Source organism: Octopus bimaculoides, chromosome 10 (assembly GCF_046866305.1).
Source record: "Octopus bimaculoides isolate indiv1 chromosome 10, ASM4686630v1, whole genome shotgun sequence".
Taxonomy (NCBI): Eukaryota; Metazoa; Mollusca; class Cephalopoda; order Octopoda; family Octopodidae; genus Octopus; species Octopus bimaculoides.
This window is the reverse complement of record NC_142937.1, coordinates 56,088,882-56,109,137: the sequence shown is the minus strand read 5'-3', so window position 1 is coordinate 56,109,137 and position 20,256 is coordinate 56,088,882. Positions and strand designations below refer to the sequence as shown.

Here is a 20,256-nt window from a genome sequence, read left to right as displayed (position 1 = left end):
TTATCACTCCCACCTCACTTCTTCTGGCTGGGTGGGTGTGTGTCTGTGTGTGCGCGCGCACACACAGACACACACACACATTACACAATGCACACTTCTAGTTGGGTTTATATATACACAACACACTTCTTTACCTCACCCCCTGCTGCTGCTTTCTCATTCAAGAGATATATAACACTATCTCCCCCATACACACATAATACGCACTTCCAAATGAAACGCCTTACTTTGTGCAGTTGCCAATTTTAGAATCAGGCATTACCTTTGGGACACGCTGTACACGGATATACATCCACACATAAGTATACATGTGTGTGTGTCTGTGTGTGAGTGAGTGAGTGCATAGAGTAACACCTATCTACACACCCATATACACACACGCACATACGCGCACAACAACAACAACAATGATGACCTTTTAGCTCGTATATAATTAGTGTAATTTTTGGTAATAAGACACTTTTACTAGCAACAGATGGTCAGGAACGTCTACTGATAAACACTTCTGTCTCTCTATCTCTACTTCTCTCTATCTGTAGCTATCTATCTCTCTCTATATACATTTGTGTATAAATTACTATATATATATATAACACATTCAGAACTTGTGGCGGCAACACCGGCAACAGTCATTTGAAGAGATTTCCCCAATCAGAAACTCTCATACATACAAAAACAGATAAAGAGTAAACAAACACATCGAAAGGAGAAACAACAATAGTCATGTATATTGTCCAGTTACTTTGTATGTTTTGTGTGGTCTGTGTTTGTTTATCCAGAGATATTCCATTTGAATGGTCTTACTGTAATGGTAAGTTATTATTTCACATTTACATTCTTTATAGAAATTCTCTCCACTCTTAGTTTTCTGTTATAATTCTTTTTATATCTAAGAGGAATATTAAATATATCAATTCCATGCTAGAATAGTTAGAGCGTCGATATAAAATGCGTTAGGTTATTTCTTCTAGCTCTTTACGTTCTGAGTTCAAATTTCACCTAGGCCAACTTTGCTTTTCATCCTTTCAGGGTCAATAAAATAAAGTACAATTCATGTACTAGATCGCTATAATTAACCAGCCCCCTCTCCCTGAAACGGCTGGGATAGTGCTAAAATTTGCTGAGAGATGCTGCTGCCGTTTTTGTATCTTTATCGAAAGGTGATTGAGAATGGCAAGAGTAATGAAAGTGAATGAATCTACTATGAGTATGCTTTTCTTTGTAGGAGGAAGGAAACTAGAAGGTCCTTCCGACGCCTTGAAGAGGGCAAAGAAAGCGAGGACGTTTTGTGTGAGGATTTCCCTAAATTACCTAAGGAAGACTGCCCTGTTATTAGGGATTCTATTCATTTAATTTTTCTTTCATTTTTTTTCCCTTACTTCTATTTTTATATCATGTTATATCGTTATTGATCAATGTAAAACATTACTTTTTGAGTGTTGTATTTCGTCTTTAGGCTCTTGTGGAGCCGAACAAAATGCCTAGCGACCTTTCGACTGTCTTTATGTTCTGAGTTACAATTTCACTGAGGTCGATTTTGCCTTTTATCCTTTCGGAGCACTACGGTCAATGTAATCGACTATTCACTCCCCAACCCCACATTGAGCCTATAGTAGAAAGGATTATTATTACTGAGTGAGAGAGCAGTGCATGCCATCAAAGTGACGCTGGGGTAAAATATACAAAGCCCAGTATACCCATCATGACTACCCATCTGATAAGGGTACACCAGGCACATGCATCACAACCATGTGTGCGCGACACGGTGATCTCATATCAAGGTTAACAGCATATGACCTTGCAGGTGTGGCCCAGTTAGAATTTTCTTCAGGTCGAGTAGCCCATCCCGCTCAAAAAGTCACTGAATAAGGGTTGTTTAAGGATTTTGAATGAAAGACTCATGTTTCCAGAGGTGAATTTGCTGTAGCCCATCTATTATACCAAGAGAAAACAATGTATATGTCATATGTTAACACTTCCAATCAGTTAAGATGAGAAGCCATGAAAACCACTGCCTGGTATTGCATCAGGTCATCCTGGTACAGCATCAGGGCGTGCTAGTACAGCATCGGGGCACCCTGGTATTGCATCAGAGCATCCTGGTATTATAATAATAATAATAATAATAATAATAATAATAATAATAATGATGATGATGATAATAATGATAATAATAATGATAATAATAATAATAATAATAATAATAATAATAATAATAATAATAATAATTATTATTATTATTATTATTATTATTATTATTATTATTATTATTATTATTATTATTATTATTATTATTTTATGTTTGACTTTTGTTTTGCATTTGTACAAGTTGGATCCAAGTCTCACCCAGAGACCTCAAGAGACAACAAGTTAGAAGTTCATGTAGGTGTTATGCCTAGGGTACCATATATTTGGATTTGTACAGTTTTGTTCAAGTGAATGTTTAAGAAACCGTAAGAAAATTATGTGTTTGCTTTAAAATTTGAGATCACATAGACAGTATTTTACGTAGGATATGGGCAGTTCCCATGAGCACTATCTTTTGAACTTCAGCCATTTTGGGGTTTCCTGGTATCTGAGCTAGGTAGTAATCAGCCCGTTTCGCTGTCATTCCCAGGGCACCTATGACAATAGGTATTGTTTTCGTCTTCAGATTCCACATTTTGCTAATTTCTATTTCAAGATCTTTATATTTGCTCAGTTTTTGGTAGGTCTTGACAGATACGTTTATATCGATTGGGACAGTCATATCAATGAGGAGGCATGATTTTTGTCTGAAGTCTTTCAGTATGATGTCTGGCCTATTTGCGTCTATCTTTCTGTCAGTTTGAATGGTGAAGTTCCAGAGGAGTGCAATGTGATCATTTTCAAGTACTGGGGGTGGTTTGTGTTCCTACCAGTTTTTATCATGGGGCAAGTCCAGGTTTTTGCATATTACCCAGTGAATATATTGTGCAGCTCTATCATGCCTGTTGAGATACTCTGTAGGCGCAAGCAGACTGCACATGGAGACAACATGATCGATGGTCTCATTTTGTTGTTGGCATATACGACATAATGGGGAGCTGCCGTTCTTTAATATGTTGGCCTGGTAGTTCTTTGTAGGTAGGCATTGATCTTGGGCTGCTATGATAAACCCCTCTGTTTCTGATTTCAAGCCAGAGGCCATTAACCATTGGTGGGTAAGGGCTTTGTCAATATCTGCATTATTCGCTCTCTTTGGGTATTTGCCATTGAGAGGTTTTCCATGCCATTTTTCAGTCATAATAGCTAAGGCAGCAATTTTAGCACGGGTTTTCAAGCGCTTAGCTTTTCCTGCAGGTGTTTCTAGTTCGTCTAATTCTTGAATTTGTTGCAATTGGAATTCACTTAGATATTCCTTTGCATGTTTTGTTACTGAGTAAGATGCTTTCTTGCTTTCATATTTTAAGACAAGTTTTAGCATCCAGTCCTCAGAGTTTTTCAGATAGGTGTCTAGGCCAATTGTGGCTACCTTCATTGATAATGCCAGCTGTAGAAGTCCTCGGCCTCCCTCTTGTCTTGGCAGATAAAGACGTTCTATATCTGCCTTAGGGTGGTGCATTCTATGCATTGTCAACAGTTTTCGTATATTATTATTATTATTATTATTATTATTATTATTATTATTATTGTTCAGTAGTTTTATTTTTATAACGTGCTTTCACTTCACTACCGAGCGCAGCTCTGTGCGCCTTGGGTATGTGCTGTGGTTTGCTGTGGTGCTTTTATGTTTACTGTATTGAAAGTGTTTTGCGTAGAATGTGTGCAGTACCCAGTAGTGCAATTTTCTGTATGTTACATATATTTGTAAGTCCTGGTATTTTTGTTATGTATTTGTCTGAGTATTTTTTAATTATACCTAAGGCACCTACTATGATAGGAATTGTTTCTGTTTTTAGACTCCACATTCGAGTTATCTCTATTTCCAGGTCTTTGTATTTTGAAAGTTTTTCCATTTCTTTTCGAGAAACGTTGTCATCTGCTGGTATTGATACATCAATTAGAAAGCATTTTTTTCCTTCATGATCTTTGACAACTATATCTGGTCTATTTGCCTTAATTTCTCTATCTGTGTGTATTGGCATATCCCAGAGTATGGTTGCTTTCTCGTTTTCTGTGACCTTTTCTGGCGTGTGTTTATACCATCTTTTTTCTGTTGTTATTCCATAGTGTTGGCATAGCTTCCAGTGTATATAGGTCCCAGCTCTGTCGTGTCTGTGAATATATTCCTTCTTAGCCAGGACTGGGCAGCCAGAGATAATATGATTTATTGTTTCTTGTCCATCTCCACATATTCTACAGTTACTTGTTATATTTCTTTTCATTATGTGTTTTTGGTAATTTCTGGTGGGGAGGCTCTGGTCTTGTGCAGCAATTAAAAATCCTTCAGTCTCTGCTTTGAGTCCTGAGCTTCTCAGCCATTGCTGGGATTTTTCTCTGTCTATTTCTTTCGCATTTAGTTTAGCCCAGTATTTACCATGTAGGGGCTTTTCTTGCCATCGTTTTATCATGGTCCGTTGTTGTTCTAGCTTTAGTTTGGATTTCATTTGTTTTATAGCTTTTGTTGTTTCTTCTTCTTCTTCTTCTTCGTATTTGTTAGGTAGATTGATTTCTTGTTTGTATTTGTCAGCTTCCTTAAATACTGAAAACATTATTATTATTATTATTATTATTATTATTATTATTATTATTATTATTATTATTATTATTATTATTATTATTATTAAGGTGGCGAGCTGGCAGAATCGTTAGCACACTAGACAAAATGCTTAGCAGTATTTCGCCCGTCACTACGTTCTGAGTTCAAATTCTGCCTTTCATCCTTTCGGGGTCGTTAAAATAAGTACCAGTTGAACACTGGGTCGTTGTAATTGACTCATCTCCACCTCCCCGAAGCTGCCCTTGTGGCAAAAAATTAAAATAATAATAATAATAATAATAATAATAATTATTATTATTATTATTATTATTATCATTATCATTATTATTATTATTATTAATATTAGTAAGGTGGCAAGCTGACCGAATCGTTAGCACGCTGGACGAAATGCTTAGCGGTATTTCACCCCTCGTTAGGTTCTGAGTTCAAATTCTCATCCTTTCGCGATCGATAAATTAAGTACCAGTGAAACACTGGGGATGTAATCGACTTTTCCTCTTCTCTAAAATTGCTGCCCCTGTGGCAAAATTTGAAACCATTATTATTATTATTATTATTATTATTATTATTATTATTATTATTATTATTATTCATTAGCATCTTCTTTCAATTCCATTTCCATTTCTTGCCATTTTTCATCTTATTGGCTTGATAGTTCCGGGTCAATAAGCTCTGATCTTGGGCAGCCAAGATAAAACCTTCACTCTCTGCCTTTAGCCCTGTGCTTCATAGCCACTGATAGGTGTCTTTTGTGTCTATCGGGGATTTGTACTGTCTGTCAAGTCACAACAAGGACCTCAGACAGACTTTATTTTACGCAATATGCGTGCAGTTCTAAGTAATGCCGATTTTTGCAATGCACCTAGATTGTAAGCTATTTCCAAAGTTTCCCAGATGTTTCTTCAGGTTGAGTGGTATTGGACCCAATGGTCCGATGACAATAAGGACAACCTTTATGTTTGACTCTCGTAGCTGTCACATCTTAGCGATCTCAATTCTCAGGTCTCTACATTTATCAATCTTTTCTCTTTCTTTCATAATATGTTGATTTCCTGTCACTGCCATATCGATTGTTAGGCACACTTGTTTGCCCCTCCTAAAGGTTACTATATCTGGCCTTCGGTGCTCTGACACCTTGTCTGTCTGGATATTATTATCATTATTGTTGTTGTTATTATTATTATCATTGAGTGAGAGAGCAATGCATGCCATCAAAGTGACGCTGAGGTACAATTATACAAAGCCCATTATACACATCATGACTACTTGTCTAATAAGAGTATACCAGGCACATGCATCACAATCATATTTGCGCGACATGGTGACCTGATATCAAGATAAACAACGCATGACCTTGCAGGTGGGGGCCCAGCTGGAAATCTTTTCTGTCCTGGCCCATCAATCTGATCAATATCATCTCTGTTCCCTTAGTGGGGTATAGCGGTGCAGTCTTGTGGTTACCAGGACTCATCAAGACTTGGATATTCAAGCAGACCCAACCATATTTGGTTGTAACCTGCCTCCTCGCTCACTGTTTGATCCTAATGCTGCGTAAGTGGTGACGACAACCCAAGAGTCAACGTCCTTCATTCTCTCTCAGATTCTTAGTCTTAAAAACAAGGAATACATCACTATATGCCCTGCTCTAGTCGATGAATTTCTTCTAGCTACTTTTTCGGGGCACGTAGAAACTGTCTCCATTTAAAAAATAACGCAAGGTCAACTTCCTTCTTTTGCCTGGATAAATTTGTTGGGCAAGGTAGTACTAATTTTTGTGACATACCTTTGCCCGTTCTTTCTTCTTTCTTTTCAAGTCACGATACATGCAAAAAATAGAATGTCGTTCTTGTTATTGTATTTTTTATGTTTCCGTCATGTAATAATAATAATAATAATGATAATAATAATAATAATAATAATAATAATAATAATAATAATAATAATAATAATAATAATAATAACAATCCTTTCTACTATAGGCAGAAGGTCTGAAATTTGGGGAAAGGGGGTAAGTCGATTACATCGACCCCAGTGCGTAACTGATACTTATTTCATTGACCCCGAAAGGATGAAAGGCAAAGTCGACCTCGGCAAAATTTGAACTCAGAACATGAAGCTCGCCACTTTGATAATAATAATAATAATAATAATAATAATAATAATAATAATAATAATAATAATAATAATAATATATCCGAAGGCCGGATATAGTAACCTTTAGGAGGAACAAACAACGGTGCCAGATAATCGATGTGGCAGTGCCAGGAGATTAACATATTATCATGAAAGAAAGAGAAAAGATTTATAAATATGGAGACCTGAGAATTGAGATCGCTAAGATGTTGCAGCTACGAGAGTCAAGCATAAAAGTTGTCCCTAAAATAGCACACATCCTACGTAAAACACTTTCAATACAGTAACTATAAGAGTATCACAACAAACTAGAGCACATACTCAAGGCACACAGAGCTGCACTCGGTAGTGTAGTGAAAGCACGTTATGAAAATAAAACTACTGAATAATAATAAAACGCCTTGATGCAATTCCAGGCAGTGGCTCTTATGTAACTTATTCGAAGTGTTATCATGTACATTGTTTTGTTTTGGTATAAAAGATGCGCTACAACAAATATTCTGCTCAATACCACAGATTTGCTTGTCAGTTGAGCATTAGTGGCTGACGATATATGCATCTCTAATCACGAGCAGAAGTAGTGGGGGAAGCATCATAGGCATGTGTTGAGAGGAATTATTTGGGGTTTGAATAATTCACCTCTGAAAACATGAGCGTTTCGTACATCATCCTTAAACAAACCTTATTCAGGGACCTTTTGAGCGGGATGGGCTACTCAACCTGAAGAAAATTCTAACTGGGCCCCACCTACAAGGTGATGCGCTGTTTATCTTGATATAAGATCACAATGTCGGGCACATGTGGTTGTGATACATGTGCCTGGTGTACCGTTATCAGACGGGTAGTCATGACGGGTATATTGGGCTTCGTATAATTGTACCCCAGTGTCACTTTGATGGCATGCACTGCTCTCTCATTCAATAGTAATAATAATAATAATAATAATAATAATAATAATAATAATGATGATGATGATGATGAAAACAACAAGGGCACTCAAAGAGCGCAAACCTCTGCCAAAGCAACACCAATGTCCTCTCAACAATTAGCCAGAGATGATTTTTAAAATGAGAATATCTGAAATAAACTCGACTGCTCTCACAAACGAGAATATTAAAAATGAACCCGACCACTGTCAAAAATTAAATTAAAAAACCCGGAAAAATAATCCAGAATCCTTGTCCGGTACTGGATCAACCCCAAAATTTAGTCAGTTCGTGCCAGTCACGAGGTCAGACATCCCTGAAAGTTTCATCCGAATCCATCCAGCGCTTCTTGAGATATCTTGTCCACGGACAAACAAACAAACAAACAAACGTGACTGAAAACAAAACCACCGTCTTCGCCAAGGCGGAGGTAATAATAATAATAATAATAATAATAATAATAATAATAATAATAATAATAATAATAATATTAATAATAATAGTATCTGATAAATAGTGACGAAGGTCTGCCGGGTCCCATATTATTGATATTTTTTAATGCTATATGTAGAACGATGGTGATAATGATAATCACTGTGGTTATGGAGGCGACTCAATGCAGGCACGTTATTTATGTATATATGTATGTACATAGATGTGCACGTGTATATACAAATAAAGAGAGAAAGGGAGAGATGGGATCTCAATAACAACTCTCGTGGGAGCCCCACGAACGACTCATGAAATCATGATACAACACAACCAATGAAAGAATTAACGGTGAGAATGGAGCTATAGCCGATCATGGTGAAGGTTTCTCGCCCGGCACGTCCGAAACCGCCCGCATCAGGGGCAGTGATTTGGCCTCGGACGGTCGTTATGTCACAACAGATCACATACACGGTGTGTGTGTGATCAGACATAAGTAGACGAAAATAACCCGAAGCAATTCTTCCGAACGTTAGGAGGAGACAATGGGGAAAATGTTCCTGATTCAAATCAAGCCAAGGAGTTCTGGAGCGGATTATGGGGAAACAATGTGCTGCATAAAAGGGAAGCAATGTGGATAGGAACAATCAAGACAGAATTACAAGGAGGAAAGGAACAAAGGAATATTGTCATAAGTACGGTTGACGTGAAAGAACAAGTGGGTAAAGTGCCTAACTTGAAAGCACCCGGACCAGATTGGATTCATGGCTTTTGGCTGAAGAGATGCCTAGCGGTGCATGAATGAGCCCAATTAAATGAGTGTGTCCAGAAAGGTACAATCCCCGCGTGGATGGTGACTGGGAGGATAACACTTATAATAAAAGATAGAAGAAAGGGGAATATTGTGGGAAACTATCGTCCCATAGCATGCCTAAACATAATCTGGAAGACACTCACTGGAATATGTGCAGCAAAGACATACTTTCCTGGCACAGGAAGAAATACTACCAAGGGAACAAATAGGATGTAGGAAGAGTTCTCAGGGTACCAAGGATCACCTGGTCATCAATAAAAAAGTTTTGAGGCATTGTAAAAAAAACATTATACAAACATGTTTATGGCTTGGATTGACTAAGAAGGCATATGATATGATGCCTCATTCTTGAATCGTTGAATGCCTGCTGATGTTTGGTGTTGCTGACAATATCACAAATTTTCTGATGCTTAGCATGAAAGAGTGGAAAACCAAATTGTACTCAAGTAATGTATTCCTTGGAGAAGTTAATATTAAAAGGGGAATCTTCCAAGGTGACTCGTTTTCTCTGTTACTTTTTGTAATTGCACTAATATCCATTACAATGACACTTAGGAAAGTTAAGATGGGTTACAGATGTGAGAAGAAAGGCCCATCATTGAACCATCTTCTGTTTATGGATGATCTGAAATTGTTTGAGAAATCTGAAAAATAGATGGATACCTTAACCAAAACAGTCCAGAAGTGTGGTAGGGACATCGGTATCGAATTTGGGACTACCAAATGCTCAGTACTTAATCTGAAAAGTGAGAAGAAAGCAGCCTACAGAGGATTGCGGTTACCATCAGGAAGGGCCATGGATTTGGTAGCTGGATGACATTCTACACAGAGAAATATAAGTCAAGATCAGCGAGGCATATCAAAAAAGGATGAAGATGGTGTTGAAATCCAGCCTGAATGCCAAAAATTTGATTACCGCAATGAATATCTGGGCAGTTGCGGTGGTTAGATATAGTGCGTCCATCCTCAAATGGACTAAGGAGGAAATATCAACACGGGATAGAAGGACAAGAAAGTTGATGATACTGCATGAGGTGCTACACCCTAAAGCAAACGTAAACAGACAATATATGAAAAGAAAGAATGGTGGCAGAGGACTAATTAGTACAGACCATTGTATAAGGAGTGAAAGGAGAATGCTTGCCAAGTGTTTGATAAATAGTGATGAAGACCTGTTGCAATATGCCGTGAAAGATATGGGGGTAAATGCAGATGAAATGATGGGCAAAGAAGAGCTTAACCAAGGAGCTTAGAAGAAGAGAAAAGAAGACCTTCTTGAAATGAGAATGCACGGACAGTTTAAAGGAATACACAGGACGTTAAGGATAATACAGCATCGTGGGCATGGCTTGAGCGAGATGATCTGAAGCGTACCACCGAAAGTCTGATCGTTGCTGCACCTCCCGCTACCTATTCAGTGAAGTATAATATCTATAAAACTTCTGGCATCCAGAAATGCAAACTCGGTGGAAAATGTATGGATAATGTGACTCACTTGGTAAGTGGACGTGAGAGCCTTGCACAAAAAGAATACAAGCGCCGCCACGATAAAGTGTGTGTGTATCTTCATTGGCTCTTACGTCTAAAATACCAATATGAAGTAACAGAGAACTGGTATGAGCATGTACCAAGTAATGTTATGCAGGAGGATAGAAAAGTAACGATACTCTGGGACAATGATTTTCAGACGGGTCGTGTAATCGAACACCGTTGGCCGGATATTGTCATATTGAATAAGAGAGACAAATACTGTCAGATCATTGATGTAGCCATACCAAATGACATGAATGTTGTGAGTAAAGAGGTTGAAAAAAATCACCAAGTACTCTGAATTGGAAGTGGAAATGACAAGACTGTATGGAATGCGAGAGGGTAATGTAAAAGTGATGCCAGTGGTAATTGGAGCGTTGGGCTCAATTCCGTTGAAACTTTAAGTCTTCTTAAGGCAGCTGAAAATCCCATGCAAAATTGATGTTTTGCAAAAAGCAGCCTTATTGCGCACAGCGCACATCTTAAGGAAAGTATTATCTGTCCGAGGTCCTTGTGACTTGACCAATGACTAAAGACTCCGGTGAATTTTTACCTACACTGTGTTACGAAGGAATAATAATAATAATAAAAATAACAAAAATAATAATAATAATAATAATAATAATAATAATAATAATAATAATAATAATAATAATAATAATAATAATAATAAAATAATAATAATAATAATAATAATAATAATAATAATAATTATAATTACCGGGACTAGATGGAGTTCAAGGCTACTGGATCAAAATGTTTGGTGAATGTCATGCACGAATAACTGCACACCTTAACACCTTGTTAAATGCAGACCAAGTAACACCAGAGCGGTTGTCAATGGATAGGACAGTGCTGCGCTTAAAAAACATCGAAAAAGGCAATACGGTAGACAATTATAGCCCGATATCCTGCTTGCCGTTTATGTGGAAATTATTGACTGGAATAGTCACAGAGTCAATGTATGGACATCTGGAAAAAAATGGAGTCCTGCCTCATGAGCAGAAGGGGTGTAGGTGTAAATGCAGAGGAACCAAGGATCAACTCCTGGTAGAAAAACTTTACTTAGTGACTGCAAGAGGAGAAAAACTAACTTAGCCACGTCATGCATCGATTATCATAAGGCTTACGATATGATCCCACATTCTTGGATTATGGAATGTATGAACCTATTTGGTATTGCATCGAATGTTGAGCAGCAATTGCTTGGAAAAAGTATGGCGAAGTGCAGGACGGAACTGACAGCATATGGAAGAAGTTTAGGGACAATAGAAATCAGGAGTGGCATCTTCCAAGGGGACTGCCTGTCCCCACTGATCTTTGTACTGTGCATGATACCACTAACACTGATTCTGAAGAAAGCAAAAACTGGGTATGTATTCAAGAGCTGCCAACAAAATGTCAACCACTTGTTATCTGTGGATGACCTCAAACTTTATGGTAAAGATGAATCCCAAGTCAGTTCCCTCGTTGATATAGTGTATACTTTCAGTGCTGGTATCAGAATTAAGTTTGGACTGAAAAAGTTTGATGTGTTAGTCTTGAAGAGAGGCAAGATCAAATGTATGGACGGGCTAGCGATACTATCGGGGGAGGCTATGAAGCTGATAGAAGAGACGAGCTATAAGTATTTGGGTATTCTGAAAATGGACAAATTGATTGAGAAAGAAATAACAAAAAAATTTAAGGTGGAGTACTTGTGCAGACTGAGACTGATCCTTAAGTCGAAATTAAACGGACGGAATAAGATTGAAGCTATCAACATCTGGCCGATTTCACTCCTTAGATGTGGAGCAGGGGTAATCGCATGGAAAGTTGACGGACTAAACAACTTAAACAGAAAGACAAGGAAATTGCTGACTAGATATGGGATACTCCACCCAAAAAGTGACACAGACAGACTGTATGTACCAAGAAAAAGAGGTGGAAGAGGACTGATTGGATGCGAACACAGCATTAGAGCAGAAGAAAACAACATGTGTAAAAAATGCCACAGAACCATTATTATTGGAAGTAAGAAAATCAGGCTCGGGTAGGATGGAAGATTGCAAAAATAAAGCACTGTACAAGCGCTTGAGAATGAATGAAACTGAAAATAGGTGGATAAAAAAAAAGAATGCATGGACAATTTCATAGGGATGTTGAAGATAAGACAGACAGAGAAAAAAGATGATTGTGGATGACTAAAAGTGATTTAAAACCGGAAACGGACGCTCTAATCTGTGCTGCCCAATAGCAAGCACTAAGAACCAATTACATCAAATACAGAAGTGGCAACATATTAGAAAGTGATACGTGTAGAATCTGTGGACAAAATGGTGAAACCGTATGGCATATTACCAGTCAATGTACGCCACTAGACCAGAAAGAATATAGGTGACGTCATGACAATATAGCAAGGATTGTCCATTGGACACTTTGCCACAAGTATGGACTTGACAGAGCAAAAAAAAGGCACGAACATAAACCCGAAGGCATCAACGAAAATGATAATGCAAAAATCCTATGGTATTTTATGATTCAGTGCCACCATGAGATAGAGAATAGGAAACCAGACATAGTATTAATTGAGAAAGAAAGCAAACGATGCTGGATCATAGATATAGCATGCCCAGCTGACAACAAGGTATGCGATAAGGAAGAAAGAAAAGTCGATAGATATGACAGGTTAGCTTGGGAGGTTAAGCAGTTGTAGTCGGTGAAAAAGGTAGTGTTCAACTAGTACTTTATTTTATCAACCCCGGAAGGATGAAAGGCATAGCCGAGTCTGATTTCGAATATTTATGCCTGACACTCAACCGATACTGTCAATCCAGAATCTTTAATAACAACGATTCTTCGTGATAGTTAGGATTTTTAATTGGGTGTAGAAATGGGCAGTCGTGTCATTCATATTTTTCTCAAAGGAATCGGTGGCAGAATTCAAGAAAATTTACTGTAATTCCTCGGTTCTTGTGTCAAGAAAAACAAATACTTTAAAGTTTTCCGACATTGACATATCAATTCGTTCGTCTATATACTTCGACACTTTTGTTTTCGCATTTTAAAAAACTTTTCTCTTATTCGCACTTTCTCAATCATTCTTGATAAGATAATTTATTTTTTAACAATAAATGTGAGAAGATCTTCATCTGTCCAGTATTGTTTATGTACTGTTTTACTATCTACTCCACTTCAGCTAACCTCAATATAAAGGATATGGGAAATACAGTTGCTGACGAAATTGACAAAGATCAATACAAAATGCTACAAATTTTTACGTTCTGAGTTCAAATACCACCAAGGTCGACCTTATCTTCATTACTTATGGGATCGATAAAATAAATATCTGCCAACGACGTGGATATATATATATTATAATGGAAGAGGTCGGTTTATGGGGTTACCCTGGGTTTTCCGTCCATAAGGGGTTTGGCCTTAGCGCGTATCGTCAGAACCCAAACCTGTTGGCCTAAGACCTCTTCAAAATATGGAGGAAGAAATGCCTCGCTGGGAAGGTAAACAATAGATGATTATCTCCCTTTACCATTGGCTATCGAGTTCAGGCCGCGCTGCCATCTTGCGGTGACCAAAACTCACGAAGGTAAACGATTGTCTCTCTTAGGCTTTGGCTGTCGGCTTCCGGCTGTGTCATTACCTAGCGGATTCCAAAATGCTAGCAGGAATTTTCTAAAATGCAAACATGGTCCAAAAATCTCCGTTCTGGAGTTAAGGATGCTCTCTAATATGAGCGAATCTTTTAGGATTCTCGTGCGTTCAGCAATGCATAACTTGTAACGTTTCGTCCCGTTGATCCTCGAAAACTCAGGCTCCCACATCAACGGGACGAAGCGTTGCACGGTCGGTGTACAGTCTGTAGCCGAAAACTTCTACTGTGCAAAAATCTGTAAAATTTTTTCACGGCAAAATTGTCGCTAGAACCTCTTTTTCAATTTGACTATAATTTTTCTCTGCTGATATCAGAGAACATGAGGCATGAACCACCACCTTCATGTTACCATCTTTATATTCATGTGGCATTATTGCTCCTATTCCATACTCAGATGCGTCTGAAACTACAACAATCTCCGTTGTAGGACCGAAGCGAGATATTACAAAACAGATATTAATATTTTTATAATTTTGTCAAACGCTTTTAGATAATTTTGTGACCAATTCCATTTCACATCTTTTTTCAGCAAATTATTCAGTGGAGCCCTAACGTTATGCATATTTGGGATATAATTTTGACAATAATTTGCCAGTCCTAGAAATGCTTGTATTAGTCGGAGGAGGCATATTTTGTATTGCGTCGTCGTCCATTTTTGTCAATGATTTGTCCTAAATATCTTATTTCCCTAAGAAAAATTCGCCCTTTTTTTCATTGAAGGTTTTATAACGTGATTTCTGCATATGTTAAATTAGTGTTGTGCACTAATACAGTATGATATATAATACCACGGAACGGGGTAGACACCAACTGTCTCCACTTGATGTATTCCCCAAAACTCTGCCAACAACTATAACCAATCCAAAACAACTCTCAACGAACTATAACAACTTCTCAACAATTTCCTGCGACTCCACAAACTCACGAACGACACCTTTCGACTTCCTGCGATTTCTCATCTGTCTCTCTCAGTCGAACATGCTGCTACTTATATGAATTCAACTAGTCCATTCTCACTGGAGGTGTTATGATTCTCGCCATAACATCCCTGCTTTTGAGATTTGACTTCTGTAGGAAGTGCAACTCGTTTATTTAATTTTATTCTATTCTTTTTTAATCATCATCTCTATCCAGAAGTTTTAATTCTTCTTTTGCTTAGGGACTATTTCTAGTCGTTCTGTTTGTTTATGTTTTCTATTGTTGATCCTCCTAGGTTCAACCTCTTTTGGCGTCGGAACATCGAACAAGTCATAACAAACTTCCATCGGTATTTCTTCTCTTTCTTCGGTATGTCTAGCCTTCAACCGGTTCAAATGGTGTTTGTGCTCTCCTATTTGGCCTTTTATTATGTACATCATACTGCCTATTCTTTTCGTCACTATACCGTCCTCCCAACCATTCTTATATATTTTGAATTGAACTTTATCTCCCATATTAAAATACTTTGTATGTTTCTTGGGTTTTCTCTATAAGTTTTTTTTGTAGGTAACGATTTATCAAAAATTGATTTTATCTTCTGGGCAAACATTAGCTCTGCGGGCGACTTGCCTGAACAAGTGTTCGGGTTAGGTGCTATCCAGTAAACCATTAAGAATTGAGTTAGTGCTACATCATTGCCTAATTCATTTCCTATTTTTTTTAGTGCTCGCTTAAATGTATCTACGAACCCTTTTTTAAGCGGAAGAGCGGGCACCGCCGCCGCCGAGCAGCAACAGGAGAGGAGGATGCTCGTCGCGGTGGTGATGCAGCGACACCCGGAGTTGAAGTCCATTTGACCTCGGGTGATACGGTGGAGTAGAGATGTGATTGATTGCATACCTCTCACAGAAATGTTTAAATTCGTACTCTGAAAACTGCATTCCGTTATCCGATACTACAGAGTTTGGGACACCGTATCGCGCAAAGAGTTCGTGAAGGAACCTTATTGTTACCTTCGAGGTTGTTAACTGCATTTACATATCTACGGCTACTTGGTATAGCTGCGTACTATGATCAGATAATACATGTTGTTTACTGGTTCAGCAAAATCTATACCGCGGAGTGTCTGTCTTAAGCCGCGATTGGAATTTCACTAGTGGTGACTTTGCTGCGAGTGCACAACCTCTGCAGGATTTCACCAATTGTTCCATATCACGGTCCATAGTAGGCCAATACACGTAATTCCTCATTACTGATTTCATTCTTGAAATCCCTGGGTGTCCCATATGAAATTCATTTACTACACGCATTTGTAGTGCGGCTGGCTTACAACTCTTTGTGCATATACCAACACATTATCACACAGAGAAAAATGGTTCGCATTTGTATTACGTATATTTTTCGTTTCTTTTATCTTTAACGTTTCTTTCATTTTTGCAATGAATTTGTCATTCTCCGAATTTAATTTTATATCTTGAACAGTTACTCCCGAATGACGTTACACAAAATGTTTTTTTTATTTCATTTTCCGCTCGCAACGCGGCAATCATGGTATCTTTGAATAGTTCTGTGGTTTTGGGAATTATCCTTGATAAACAATCTGCATGCCCAAAGCTCTTGGATGGTATATACTCCATTTTAAAGTTGTAATTCAACAATATCATACCCCAGCGTTGTAATCTATTTGCAGTATGAGTAGGAATTCCTTTCTTCGATTTTTTTTTATAATGACGGTCGGTGATCAGTTTGTAGCCAAAAACTTCTACCATACAAAAATCAGTGAAATTTTTTCACGGCAAAACCGATCGCTAGAGCTTCTTTCTCTATATGACTATAATTTTTCTCTGCCGCTATCAGAGAACGTGAATCATGAACCACCACCTCCGTTTTTATACTTATGTAGCATTACTGCTCCTATGCCGTATTCAGAAGTGTCAGAAGCTACAACAATCTCCGCTGCAGGATCGAAACGCCTTTGACTATTATTTGACTAATTCCACTTCACATCCTTTTTTAGTAAATTATTTAGTGGAGCTCTCAATTCATGCATATTTGGTGTATAATTTTGATAATAATTCGCTAGACCTAGAAAAGCTTGTAAGGTCGTGATATTAGTCGGAAGAGGCATATTTTTAATTGTGTCTGCCCTCGACGAGTTCGTTTGTCCTCTATTCCTGTCGATAATTTGTCCTAAATACTTAATTTTAGGTTAAGAAAAATTCACATTTATCCTCACTCTGTGTGAAACCGTAATCTCTTATTTTTTCAAAAACACATTTTACATGCTCGATATGCTGATCACGAGATTAAATTTTAATTGATATATATATAATCAAAGTGTGGAATTGCGAATTCACAGTCCGCTAACATTGCATCCATAACCTGTTGAAAAATTGCAGGTGCAACCTTTAAATCAAATGGTAATCTGTTGTATTTATATAGTCCTTTATGCACATTCACTGTTAGATATTTTGAGTAGTCCTTGTCTACTCTAATTTGTAGGTACGCACCAGAGAGATGCAGTTTCGAAAATATCTTGCCCCCGTTTGACTTCGCAAAAATATCCTCTGGAGTAGATAGCGGATAGTGACATGTTTTCAGACATTCATTCAAGCCAGTGGAAAAATCGGCACACACCCTCACTTTGTTATTCTTTCTTTTATATATATACACCATTGTAGATGCCCATTTTGCATATTCCACTTTTTGGATGACTCCAATTTTCTCTAATCTGTCTAATTCTTCATCGACATGTTTTATCGCAGCAAAAGGTACCGTTATTTTTAGTTTGAACACTGGTATTACATTTTCCTTAATATGGAAACACGCCCCAGTCTTAGTACACAGACCTAATTTATCCGACAACATTTCAGGAAAAGCATTTTAAATGTTTTTCTTCAATTCATCTGACACCTTATTCTAACTGAAGAAACAATCATTTATGTTTTTACAGAACATTTTTATGGGAAGGTTCCATAAATCAAACAACACCATTCAGTCACTATCGAACAAGTTTGTTGCATTTTTTAATACAAACACTTTTACTTTACAGGTTTTACTACGAAATCTAACGTCGCTTGCCATTTCGCCTAAGAAGTGTAATCTTTCACCTGTGACGCCTCGAGCACTTTTCCATGTATTCTTTAATATAGGTTTCCCAATTTTCTTCTACGTGTCGGTATCAATAATTTTAATGTCGCTACCTGTGTCTAGTTGTAGTTTCACGTTCGCGTCGTTTTTTTTATTTTTTTAATTACACATATTTCTTTTTCGGATGTCGTGACGACTTTCCGTTGAGCAAACCGTTTTAAAAGAAATTTTTTCTAACCTTTTTTGCTTCGCTGTGCAGTACGAACTTTTATGTCCTATTTTTGTGACGGCTAAAACATTTCCGAGTTTTAAATGGACAATCTTTCTTAAAATGCAGACCTTCACATCCATAGCATGGATTTGGTCGTAACATTCTTTTTTCTTTATTTATTCCCGGTCGTCATGTCTGTACTTGAAAGAAATTTTTTTCTTCAAGCTTCTTTACGTCTTGTTGCAAGTTGATAATTCCTTGACATCCCTCTGCTACTGCCTGCAGGGTTAAATTCTGGTCCTCCTGTTCTAGTTTTGTAAGAATCCGTGCACGTATTTCTGCATATTTATTTGCTGTGAAACCTTGCACAAAGATGAGGCATTTAAACACTTCTGGAGATAATTCCTTCAGTTTAAATTTTTCACACATCTTATTTACGATTCCGGCATAACTGACAAAATCTTCATCCTCTTTTTTTTTTTTTTACTAAATTCAAACACTTCCAGCGAGTGTTAAACAGGAAACTCTTATCGCTGAACATTTGGGATGGTAATTCAATTGTTTCCTCGAAACAAATTTTACTTGTTTTTTTTTAGGCAAGATAAAATTGCAGTATTTTTCATGTTCTGAAGGACCTAGTTTCCGTAACAATAGTCTCACTTTTTCATCGTTTATCCAACACTTGCATTCTTCCTTGAATATTTTTTTGTATCTTCTGAAGTATGCTGAATAAGTTAAACCTTCTTCTGGGTTATAACTAAAGTCAGTTATAGGATTCGCTACGCCGTCTGGCGAAAACGAACTTGCAGTGTTTCCCGACTTCAACATCAGTTCTAGCAACTGACTGTGTTGTAGTTGTTGCCGTTGTAGTTCTTGGTGCAACTCCTGTTGCTTTTGCAACTATAATATGCCAGCTAATAAGTCTTCCATAATTAACGAATTTTTTGTATCATTAAAATGTGTTAATGGCCAACGTAAGCTTCGAATCACCCGTCGCCACTTTTATAACCTGATTTCTGTATATGTCACCTTAGTGTCATATACTAATACAGTGTGATATATAATACCACGGAACGGGGTAGACACCAACTGTCTCCACTTGATGTATTCCCCAAAACTCTGCCAACAACTATAACCAATCCAAAACAACTCTCAACGAACTATAACAACTTCTCAACAATTTCCTGCGAGTCCACAAACTCATGAACGACACCTTTCGACTTCCTGCGATTTCTCATCTGTCGCTCTCAGTCGAACACGCTGCTACTTGTACGAGTTCGGCTACTCCATTCTCACTGGAGGTGCCATGATTCTCTCCATAACACAAGGTAAAGTCGTAATCCTTAATTTTTTCAAATACATACTTTACGTGCTCGACGTGTTGATCCCTGGATTCGCTTTAATGAGTATATCGCCCAGATATGAAATTGCGAATTCACAGTCCGCTGACATTGCATCCATAATCTGTTGAAAAATCACTGGTGCCACTTTAAACCAAATGGTAACCTGTTGTACTTATACAGTCCTTGATGTGTAAAAACTGTTAAGTACTTCGAGCCTTCATCGTCTACTCTAATTTGCAGGTACGCGTCAGAGAGATCTAATTTAGAGAATAACTTTCCACCGTTTAACTTCACAAAAATATCCTCCCGTGTAGGCATACGATAATTGCACGTTTTTAGACATTCGTTGAAACCAGTTGGAAAATCAGCGCACACTCTGATTTTATTATTATTTTTTTAATATATGCAGTTGGAGCTGCCCATTTACAATATTCCACTTTTTGGATAACTCTAATTTTTTCTCTCTCTAGTTCTAGACTTGCTTCATCGCTGCACAGGGTACCATTCGTTTTGGTTTAAATACTGGCATGGC

The 20,256-nt window shown here is 37.6% G+C and overlaps 1 protein-coding gene across 1 annotated transcript in view; it reads left to right on the top strand.

The window, feature by feature from the left end:
* The first annotated feature begins 458 nt into the window (after window positions 1-458).
* The window catches only part of LOC149133738 (ganglioside GM2 activator-like), a 36,883-nt gene continuing 17,085 nt past the window's right edge, over window positions 459-20,256 (top strand). Inside the window, exon 1 of the mRNA XM_089358691.1 lies at window positions 459-811. Within this exon, the coding sequence (XP_089214817.1) occupies window positions 724-811 (88 nt within the window). The 5' untranslated portion in view covers window positions 459-723. The remainder of the gene's footprint in view (window positions 812-20,256) is intronic.